The 10955-nt window shown below is 75.2% G+C and overlaps 1 protein-coding gene across 2 annotated transcripts; it reads right to left on the reverse strand.

Moving 5' to 3' along the window:
* Nucleotides 1-155: 155 nt before the first annotated feature.
* HIC1 (HIC ZBTB transcriptional repressor 1) lies at nt 156-4880 on the reverse strand. Of its 2 annotated transcripts, none has more exons than XM_064523296.1 (2): nt 4782-4880; nt 156-3482 (listed from the first exon to the last, which is right to left on the reverse strand). In XM_064523296.1, the coding sequence occupies exons 1-2, from the start codon at nt 4867-4869 to the stop codon at nt 1537-1539; spliced, it is 2034 nt and encodes a 677-aa protein (XP_064379366.1). In that variant the 5' UTR covers nt 4870-4880; the 3' UTR covers nt 156-1536. The 2 variants fall into 2 exon arrangements, with proteins under 2 accessions (XP_064379366.1, XP_064379367.1); XM_064523297.1 differs by lacking the exon at nt 4782-4880 and adding an exon at nt 4124-4459.
* Nucleotides 4881-10955: the final 6075 nt, after the last annotated feature.

A 10955-nucleotide genomic window follows, 5' to 3' on the forward strand; every position in this document is an offset into this window, starting at 1 on the left:
TGCCGTCCCCTCGAGCCTCCAGCCACACCGGCTTGGGGCAAACCAGGCTTGGCCTAAGGCGAAGCCCTCGCCTTCCCTCCCAGCGCCCGGCCGCTGAGCCCCATGCTCATCGCCCCAGGCCGGGGCACGGCCCCAGAGAAGGACGCGAGGCCACGTGCGTTAATGTCATTTTATTGCTCATTCGGTTTCGACTATAGAAAAAAGGGCGAGGAGCCCGTGTACAAATGGGACGTGATGCAGCCCGGGCCGGCGGCCTCGCTGGGCGCTGCCGGCTGTGCTTTGGGTGCAGCCGCCACGGCCTCCCCGGGCGGCCCCCAGCCGTTCCCAGCCCCGGGGCAGGAGCGGCCGGCTGGGGCTAAGGCACAGTGGCCGCAAGGCCGGGGACAGTGGCTGCCCGGGGGCCTCGTGTGCAAAGGAGGGGACGCGGGGAGGGGAGAAGCTTCACAGTAGCCCTGGGCAGCGGGGTCACAGCGCGGGATGGGACGTGGGGGGCTTTGCCCACCCGGAGCAGAAGGCACAGGAGAGGAGGCCGGGGTGGCGGGGGGCCCCGCACCTCTGCTCCGGCAGCTCCGGCCGCCCCTTCCCGCGGCCCCGGCGCCGCCGCCGCCCGCGTCCGCGTAGCTGACAAACCCGACCGCTTTGTCTTTGTCGTGCGCTCCCAGCCCGCAGCCCCCCGGGGACGGGGATCTTTGGCGAAAGAGGTGGGGGGCGGCGGGAGCTGCTCCGCGTCCCGGCAGCCCCGCAGCGAAGCCGCCCGGCCCGGGCTGGCGGCTCCCTCGGCCCCGCGGGGCCCCGGGCATCCCTGATTTCGAGGCAGGTCCCAGGGGCTCAGTCTGTGACGGGTCCTGCCCCCCCTGCGGCAAAGGCGCCGGGGCCCAGCGCCGGGGCCGGTGGCGGCAGCCCAGCCGGAGCACTGACTCGCGCGGGGCTCGGGCCGGGAGGGCAGCGCGGAGCGAGGAGGCCGGCGGCACTTCCCCGTCCCCCTGCCCGCACCTCCATCAGTCTGGCCCTGGACCCGCGCGCCTCCCACCCGCCCCACGGCCCCCGGGGCCTGGCTCGCTCGCCGGCTGCAGCTTTCCCGGCGGGAAGAGGGGCAGCGCGGTGGCAGCGGGCGGACTACTCACGGCCCCGCGGCGCTGGAGGCGGCCAAGTCCACGTCCCGTCGCGGCAGGCGCCCCGGGCCGGGCCGAGCCGAGCCCCACGCGCGGCGGGCCCCGAGCTAAGGAGCGGGCTCATGTCCTCCAAAGCCTCGGGGCCCGGCCCGGGCCTGGCGTCACAGCTTGCGTCTTCGCCCCCGCCGCAGTCCCGGGAGCCGCCGCGGGGCCGAGCCGAGAGGCCGGTCCCTGAACCATCAGCTGCTTCCAGGCGAGCCCGGCGCGCCCCGGGGCTCTCGGCGCGACCCGCCGCTCCGGGGCGGCTCTCGCGGGCCCCTCCGCCGCCGGCGAGTTCTCCGGGGCCGGCTCCGGGCCGGGGGCTTCCCGCCGCCGGCCCCCGCGCGGGGAGGCCGCGGCGCGGGGAGCCCGGCCCCGGCGGGTGCTAGGGCGGCGAGTAGCGCTCAATGGTCCGGGCGGCCTCAGCGTGCAGGTGCGGGGCCTGCGCCAGCACCTCGGCCGCCTTGTCCTGGCTCAGCCCCAGGTGCTCGGCCGTGAACTTGGCCAGCGGGTAGAGGCTCTCCATGGCCTTGGGGTCGCTGAGGAAGTGCGAGGTGTGGGAGAGCAGCTCGGCCGCCTTCTCCTGCTTGAGCCCCAGCTGGTCGGCGGTGAGGCGGGCCATGGCGTAGACGCTGTCGGGGAAGTCCAGCTTGGCCTTGCCGTCGGGGCCGGCGGCGTGCATCTTCATGTGGCTGATGAGGTTGCGCTGCTGGGCGAACTTGCCGCCGCACACCTGGCACTCGTAGGGCTTCTCGCCCGAGTGGATGCGCATGTGCTCGGTGAGGCGGTACTGGCGCGTGAAGCGCATGCCGCAGGCGTCGCAGGCGAAGGGCTTGAGGCCCAGGTGGCTGCGCATGTGGCGCGTCATGGTGCCGCGCTGCGTGAACTTCTTGCCGCAGATGGTGCAGGGGTAAGGGCGCGTGAGCCAGTGCGTCTTCTCGTGCTGCCGCAGCGTGGCCGGGTCCTTGTAGGACTTGTCGCAGGACGAGCAGCGGTAGGGCCGCAGGATGTCGCCCAGCCCCGGGCCGCCCTTGTCCAGGAAGGGCACGGCCTGCTCCGCGGCCGCCTTGTGATACAGCTCCTCTTCGTTGTGGGCCTCCACGTGGGCGTTGAGCTGCTCCGAGCTGGGGAAGCCCTTGCCGCAGGGGATGCACACGTAGAGGTTGTCGCCCAGGCTCTCGGGCTCGTAGCCCAGGTGGTTGCAGTAGCGGTCCAGCGCGTCGCCGGGCGAGGGGCCCTCGCTGCTGCCCGTGTCCTCGCTGGTGCTGTTGTCGGGCTCCAGGTCGTTGCTCTCCACGCTGGGGTAGCGGGGCTGCGGCGCCGCGGGCGGCGACTCGGCTTTCTCCTCCCGCTCCAGCTCCTTCTCGGCCTCGCCCTCGTCCAGGTAGGGCCCCAGCGGCTCGTGCTTCATCCAGCGGTACATGAGCTCGCGCCCGTCGGCGCGTGGCAGCGGGGGCTCGGCGCAGGGCGGCGTGCTGCGGAAGGGGTCGGCGGCGTGCGGGTGGCCCCCCGGCTCGCCGCCCGGCGGCGAGTCCTTGTAGGCGGCGGCGTGGCCGGCCAGGAGGCCGGCGCTCACCGGGGGGCTGTCGTGCCGCGGGGGCAGCGAGGGCTCGCGGGGCTCGCCGGGCAGCAGGCGGTCGGTGGGCAGGAGCTGGGCGGAGGGGCCGGTGGGGCTCTTCTTGGAGAGGTCGAGGCCGCAGGGCGGCGAGCAGTGGCGCTCGGGCGGGCACAGCCCGTGCGGGTGCAGCGGGGCGCCCTGCGAGGCCGAGGCGTAGAGCTCGCCGCACTGCGTGTTGAGCGGCGCCGCCGGCTCCACGGGCGGCAGGTCCACGGGCCGCGGCGTGCCCGAGTAGCAGGCCTGGATGACCGGCGTGGCGGCCCGCAGCCCCCGGCCCAGCTTGTAGGGCGCGTAGCCCCCACGCAAGTGGCAGTACTTGCCGCTGCGCTTCAGCTTCTTCTTGCAGAGCGCCACCAGGCCGGGGATCTGGAGGTAGCTGGCGGCGGCCAGCACGGCGCCCAGGCTCTGCTCGCCGCCCGGCTCGCAGTCGGCCAGGCGGCCGGTGTAGATGAAGTCCAGGATGAGGCGGAAGATGCCGGGGCTCACCATCTCATGGTCCAGGTTGAGCAGGTTGTCGTGCACCACCAGCGACTTGAGGTAGGCGCTGCTGGCCGCCAGGATGTTCTTGTGCGCGCGGAAGAGCGCGTTCTGCACCACGATGATCACGTCGCACAGGAAGCCCTTGGTGCGCTGCGTGTTCAGCTGCAGCAGCAGCTGCCGCGAGTGGCTCGGCACCTCCATGGCGTCCAGCATCGCGCTCCTCGCCCGCCGCCCTGCAACACACGGCCGGTGAGCGCCGCGGCCGGCCCCGCGCCTGGGGGGCCGCTGCCGGGCGGCGGAGCGGGCGAGGGGCCGGCAGCGCACGCCACCGCGTCCCGGCCGCTCTGCGCGCCGCCTCGCCTGGGCCACCGCTTATATCGGGGCTCGCTTCTCGCCGGCCGGGGGGGCGGGGAGGGGGTTAAAACCCCCGGAGGCATTTGGAGAAAGTGACATCACTCGCCGCCGCTTCCAGCGCCGCGCCGCGCCCGGGCCCCGCCGCACCGGGGCCGCGCCGGGGGCCCGCTCCCACCTGCCGCCGCGGCGCCGCCGAGGGCCCGGCCCGGCCCGGCCGCCCGCCCCGCCGGAGCCGCCGCAGCGCCCGCCGCTACCTGCGCCGCGCCCGCCGCTGCGGCTCCCCGCGGCGCCTCGCCGCCTCTTATGCGCCCCGGTCCCGGGGGGAGGCGGCCGGCCGGGCCCCCGGCGCCCCCCGCCCCCGTTTCCTCTCCCCCCGGCGAGGTGAGCGCCGCCGGCCGCGGGGGGACGGCACGGCACGGGACCTCCCCTCCCCTCCCCGCCTCCGCGCCGGGCCCCGACCCCCGCCCAGGTGCGCGGTGAGGGGCAAAGCAAGGTGGGGGGGCGCGGAGCCGGCGGTTACCTGGGCGCCCGGTGGCCTCCGCCAGCCAGCCGAGGTCTCGGTGGACTCTCATGGCCCCGCGCAGCGGGCTCAGCCCCGGGGGCGCCGCCGGGCGCTGCCCGCCGCCGCCGGCCGCCGCCGCTCCATGCCCCGCCGCTGCCGCGGTCCCGGCCGGCCGTGCGCCCCTCGGAGCGGGCGGCGGCGGCGGCGGCTCCTCCTCGGGGCTCCCGGCGCCGCCAGCGCGGAGGTGAAGCCCGGGCTGCGAACTCCCCCTGACCCCGGCCTGAACTCCGCGCAGCGCCGCTGGCTGTTAAAGGGACGGCGGGAGGTTTCCTCCTCCCCTCCCCGGGCGGGGCACCGCCGGGCCGGGCCCCCCCTTCCCCTCCGCCCCGGCGGCCGCGGGAGGAGCGGGGGCGCCTCCTCCCGCCCGGCCCCGCCGCGCCCTCGGGGGTACCGGAGCAGCGGGCGCCTGCGGGGGGGGGCCTTCGCCCGGACCCGGCGAGAGGCGCCGGGAGCCCCTTCGGGGCTCCCGACGCCCCTCGCCGGCTCCGGGCCAAGGCCGCCCCCCGCCCCGAGCCCAGCCCCGACGGGTCCCCCCGCCGCCCGGGCAGCCCCGCGGGCCGCCCCGGCGGGGCTGCAGAGTTCCGGCGCTCCCCGGTGCTCCCCCGGCGGCACCTACCTCGGAGCGCCCCGTCGCCCGCGCTGCCGCCCTCGCCGGGCCCCGCCGCCGCCGCCGCCGCGGGCCGGTGCCGCTCGCGGGGCGCCATCTAGCGGCGTCCGGTGCGCGCCGCCGCCGCCCGTCGGGGCCGCTGCTCCTCCCCCGCGCAGGTGCGCGGCGGCCCCCGACGGGACGGGCCGCGCTTCGGCCCGGCTCTGCCCCCGCCGCCGCCTCGGCAGCAGCCGCCGCGCACGTCGGGGGATCCCCCGCCGCCGCTCCCCGCCGCCCCGGGACCCCCCACCCCGTCGGGGCTCCGGGACCCCCCCCCATCGGGGCTGCCCCCACGGCCAGGGAATGGGGGGGGATCGCGGGTTTGGGGTCGCTGCCCACCGCGGGCTGTGCCCCCCATCTACCCTCGGGGCCCCCCACGCGGGATGGGCCACCCACGGGGGGGGGCCATCGGGGTTGGGTGCTGGGGAGGGACCCAAACGGGTGCCCACGGGCGCAGGTGCTGGAGGTGGCTGGGGAGGGGGGGGGACATCCCTAATTTTCTCCCCTTGGGGGAGCACAGAAAGGGGGTGCGCAGCCCCGCGCCCACGTGCAGCAGTGGAGCACGGCCTGCAGTGGGCTGGAGTCTGCGGGGGGGCACGGGGGGGGGGTGGAGGCAGCACCCCACTTTCCCCCAGCCCAGTTCCTCCGCCCACCTCCCCCTCTCCGAACGGGGCCCGCAGGGGACCCCGGAGCCCGGGCTGCCTCCAGCGGCGGGGCCCTGGCGGAGCTGCCTCTCGCTTCGCGCTTTCGCTTCTCCTTTCTCACGGCCGCGGCCTCTTGCACAACCCCGTCCCGTCCCCCCGGGCCGCCGGACCCGCCGCTCCCGCCAGGGCCGTGCGTCTGCACGCAGCAAGGGCCGTGGTACAGGTCACAGCCCTGCCCGCCACCTCCGGGCCGCAAAAGGAGCCCCGAGCCCGTCTCCCGGTCCGGGGACCCAACCGCCCCTGTGGTTCGGGGCTTTGCTTTGCCTTGCCATGCGCTGCCGGGCCCTCGGGGCTCGCTGGGTGCCAGCTGGGCGCCCTCCCGGGTGACCCCGCAGAGCCCTGCACAGCCAAACGCGGGACACGCGTGGCTGGAAACCCGCCCCGTCCTCGTTCCCCGCACTCCCGCACGGCCCGCGGAGCCGGCTGGGTCCGACCCGCGACGGCCCCGGCTCGATGCTGGCTCCCATCCGCAGGCCGGATCCGGCGCCCCGGGGCTGGGCTCTGACACCCCCGGCTGCCGGGCGGCCCCAGGGCCCCGCGGGGCCATCGTGCACCATCCCGCCACTCGTGCCCGCCGGCTCCGGGGAGCGGGGCGAGCGCGGCCCTCGTTGCAGAGATGCAGTTTAATCTCAGATCCCCGGGCACTAATTTCCCCCTTTTTTCCTGTTCAATTAACGGCTGGAAACGTTTCAGGTTCTGGCAGCGAGCTCTGGACGGTGCCGTGAGCGATGGCTCCCGCGGGCTCCGTCCCGGTAATTTATGGGGCCGCGCTGCATAAATCACGGCAGCGAGCGGCGGGGAGACAGCTGCCTCCCCGGGGCCGGGGGGGGACCCCGGCTGCCCCCGCTACCTGGTGAGTGACGCCGCAGCCCGCGGGGCGTGGGCAGGCCGCTGGGGCCGAGGGAGGGGGGAGCTTTCACCTTTTCCCCCTTCTTTTGCAGCTTTTCCCTGCCCTCCCGGGAGCAGAGGGCCGGGTTGGCGTCTGCGGGGAGAGCGGGGCGCTGAGGCCGGGGCAGGTGGAGGGGGGCTCAGCCCCATACTTTGACTTGTAACATCCCTCCTCCTCCTCCTCCCCGGCTCCCTCCCCTCCCTTCTGGAGATGCCCAGACTCCGGGGTGATGGGCAGCCCCATGCTCCGGGTGCCCAGGGGCAAATCCTGCATCCGCTGGGGAAAAGCAATTCCCATCCCGCCGGAGAAGGCTAGAGCCAGCTGCCGTGGCCACATCCTGCGCTAGGAGCCAGGGGAAAGCCCAGGCTCCCCGAACACCCTCCGAGGACCCAAAGCCGGCTGCGATGCCCCGGGGACCTGCGGCTGCGTGCTCAGCCCCCGCCGCTCCGTTGCCGCCCGGCCGCAGGCCCACGGGGAGCAGCTGGGAATTGCAGCGGCAGCCGCAGGCAGAGCCAGCGCCGGCGAGCAGGAGTGTGCAGGAAAGGGGCATTTTCGCCTCAATGTGCTGAGCAGATTGGAAACAGCTCTGGTTAAGTCATTGGCTCTTTTGGGAGGTCTGAGCTGGAGCGTCTCCCGTCTGTGCCCCCTCCCCACGATCCATCACAGCGCAGCAAATTAGCCCAGATGCTGGGAGACTCGCTTCAAATCCAGCTGTGGTTTGGATCGCGCTCGCATGCCTGGCTTCATGTGGGACCTGGGTTTTTGGACAGGATACAGCCCCCTGGTCTCCGCAGGGCCCTGCTTCCAGCTCAGCCGCTCCCCGAAGCCCACACACATGTGTTCGATTACGGCGCGCGTTGGCCAGCCGAGCCGCGTCAGCCGCTGCGCGCGGCCTGGAGCCCCTGGTGGCAGCTCGCACTTCATTTTCCCGGCGGTGCCGCGGCACGCCAGCTCGCTGCGCCCCAGCCACCGCGGCCCCTGCGCGGCCCGGCCCCGCCGACGCCGGCCACCCCCTGTGCTCCAGCTCCTGGCGGGATTTCCTGACCCCCTCGGCCATCGTGATGCCACGGCCCACGGTGCCGGCGTGCGGGGAGCTGGCACCGGCATCCTGTGCCACACAGACCCCGCTCGCCCCGGCAGGACTTGCAGGAAGGTGGTGGAGGTGTCGACAGCTCCTTCTCCCCGAAATGCCACTGGTTGCGGTTGGGCACCCTCGCAGGGCCTGTGCGCGCGTCCCCCTCCCAGCCCTGCGGCCTGCCAGCTTTGCCAGCCCGAGACTGTAAAACTCGTGACACAAGTGAGCAGCTATGGGGAGCCTGGTCTTGTGTGATCGCCTCGGGGCTGGGGCAATGGGTGCTGCCCCCCCCTCCTGAGCGCCAGGCAGAGGCAGCGAGGGTGCCCGCGGCAGGTCCCGCTCGGCCGGGCAGCTGCAGGCAGAGCACGGCGGGCGCCGGTGGGGAGCGGCCACGGAGCGACGTCCTGCCCCGGCCGAGTGCTGGCTCCACTCTGCCGTGGGTGGGGAGGGTGCCAGGTCCGGCATGCGCCCGGTGAGGTGCCCGGCATCCTCAGGCAGGGAGGCCGGGGCCCGGGCCAGGAGGGCAGTTGCGTGCCGGTGCCGACGTCCCATCAGGGCTGCCGCGGAGCTGCTGGAGGGAAGCGGAGAAGATGCCGCTGCCTCCCTGCTTCCCACGGCCGCTGCCAGCCCCGGTGGCTGGGCTGCAGACGGCTGCGCCCGGCAGCGCGGCCTGGGCCTCCTGCGGCGGCTGCAGGGCCGTGCTCGGGGGCCAGAGGGACCTGCCCCGTGGGGCGGTGCTTGGCCAGGCCAGGGGACCTTCTCTGCAGGGAGATGCTTGGCTGGGTGAGAGGAACTTCCCTGTGGGGCGATGCTTGGCCAGGCAAGGTGACCTTCCCCGCAGGATGATGCTCAGATGGGTGAGGGACCCTTCCCTGTGGGGTGATGCTCAGGGGACCAGAGGGACCCTTCCCTGTGGGGCAATGCTTGGCTGAAGGGACCCTTCCCCGCAGGGTGCTGCTCAACCAGGCAAGGAGACTTTCCCTGCCAGATGATGCTCCAACAGGTGAGGCGACCTTCCCTGTGGGACGATGCTTGGGGGACCAAAGGGACCTTTCCTGTGGGGTGATGCTCGGACAGGTGAGGAGACCTTCCCTGCGGGGCCTCGTTCCTCAGGCTGTGGTTTTCGGGAAGGGTCTTCCCAGCCTCCATCCTTGTGGGACCCATGGGTGACCCAGGAGCACCCCCTCTTCCAGCAAGGACCCTGGCACAGGGGGGGCATCTCCGCAGTCCGAGCCCAGAATTACCCCGGGTGTCCCGCAGACGGAGTGGGGACCCCCACCCCACGGAAGCCCCCGACCCACCGTAGCCCCCATCCCACCCCGCCGCCGTGGGTGCTTCTGCGCGGGGGGGGGGGGGGGGGGGGGTTCCGTCCCTACCGGGGCTGCCCGTGCCGCTGCCCCGCCGGCGGCGGGGGGGGTGCGGGCCGCCGCGTCCCTCGGTGCTCAGCCCGCGAGATGGCAGCAGCGGGCCGCGCTCCGCGCCGCTCCCCCGCCGCCGCCGCCGCCGCCGCCGCCGCCCCCTCGGGGCCCGGGGGCCGCTGCCCCGGCCGGTGCGCTGCAGGGGGGGGGCGGGCGGTGGAGGACAGCGGCCCCCGGTGCCCGAGGGGGCGGCGGCGGCGGCCCGGCGGAGGCTCTGCGCAGCCGGTGCCGGTGGGCCGGCCCGGTGCTGACTAATGCCGGGGCTGAGTCACGGCTGCGGCGGGCAGCGCTGCGGCAGCGGCCCCTCTGCGCCGGAGCCCCGACGGGGCGGGCGATGCTGCTGCTGCTGCTGCCCAGCGGCGGGCCGGGGGGCGGCGGAGGGGGGGGGCGCCCCGCTGCCCCACACCCCGGGGGCGGGCTGGGGGTGCCCCGGGGGGGGCTGACCTGCAGCAGTGCAGCGTGGCTGCAGGAGCACCCCATGCCGAGGAGCACCCAGTGCTCCCATGGAGTGTGGGGGGGATTTGGGGGGGGGAGTGTGGGTGGTCCCCATCGCTCTGTGCTGATGCAGCCAGCCGGGGGGGGCAGCAGACCCGGGGGGGCTGGCGGCCGGGTCGCGGCCTGGGCCCACGGCCCGCGTGCGGCCTTGCGGGCGGGCGGCCTTGCGGGCGGGCGGCCTTGTGCGGCGGGCGCTGCCAGCGCGGCTGCTGTCAATGACAACGCCGCTGTTGCCGTGGCGACCGCTATGATGCTCCGGCAGAGCACGCCGTGAGGTCAGAAGCCTCCAGCAGGAACAGGGGGAGGCGGCGGCCCCCCCTTCCCCGGCCACGCGGCAGGGCCCGGCCGGGGGGCGGCATCGGGGGGGCTGGAGGAGTCCAGTTTGGGCTGTGACCCCGCAGCACTGCCGGCCTGCTCCAGCTCCCGGCCTGCCCCTGGTGCTGCTTTCGGGGCAGCCGGGCCCCCCCGGGGCAGCACCCGCAGGTGTCTTGGACGGCACCCGTGGGTGAGCCCGCAGGGGCGGCCGGCAGCATCCGCGGCAGTGGGGGCAGCCACTGCAGCGTGACCGCTCCAAAGCCCCCCCACTTCGGCGTTTCCCCCATCATCCCACCTGTGTCAGTCTGTGGGGCACGGGACTGGCACCCATGGGTGCTCACAGCCCCCTGCAGGGCCAGGAAGGGGGGATGGCCCCACACCTGGGGCGGGAAGTGGGGTGGGGGGACGGGAGACGCTGCCCAGGCTGTGGCTGCAGTGGGCAGGAGCAGCTGGGCCTGGCGGGGTGCAGGGCACGGACAGGGCACAGGGGTGCTGCCCCCAGTGGGGCCCCCGCTGCCCTGGTTCGCCCCCTCCACCCCGGCCGTGCCAGGGCAGGCCCCACACCGCCAGCCCCACGGCACTGCCCGCGCTGCCGCGAGGCCTGGACGGGGCGTACGGGTGAGCCTGGACGGGGCGTACGGGTGAGCCTGGCAGGGTGGCGGGTGGTGCGACGGGTGGCCGGGCACCTCTGGGTGCTGGGGGGGGCACACGTCGGGGCGGGGGCAGGTGGGGGTCCCGCACGCTGCAGCCGTCGGGAGGCTCGTGTGCGCCCCGCGGGTGGGTGCTGCAGCGGGGGGTCGTGGCGGGGGGTCCCGGAGCCCCCCGGAGCCGCGGCCGCGGGGGGGCCGGGGCGGCGCGGACCCCCTGCCCCAGCTCCCGGCCGCTGCCCTCCCCCCCGCGCCGATATAAATAGTAGCGTCTTCCCGTTCCCTAAATTTCCTCGCTGACGTAGCGCTCACGTCATTGTGTAGGTTGATGCTTTTCTATGAATGAGCCGAGATCCCCGTTACTACGAGCCCGATCCTATAAAAGCGCCGCGCGCTGCGGACAGCGCAGCCACCGGCACCGGCGCCGTCCCCCGCCGGGAGCCGCGCGGCACCGGCACCGGCAGCGGCACCGGCAGCGGCTCCGGCAGCGGCAGCGGCAGCGGCGGCGGCGGCCGGGCCCGGCCGGGACGCACCGGGGCGCCGAGGAGGTAAGGCACCGGCGGGGCTCGCCGCCAGGTAAGGAGGGCCGGAGCCCGCGGCG

This window comes from Dromaius novaehollandiae, chromosome 19, assembly GCF_036370855.1.
Source record: "Dromaius novaehollandiae isolate bDroNov1 chromosome 19, bDroNov1.hap1, whole genome shotgun sequence".
NCBI classification, from domain to species: Eukaryota; Metazoa; Chordata; class Aves; order Casuariiformes; family Dromaiidae; genus Dromaius; species Dromaius novaehollandiae.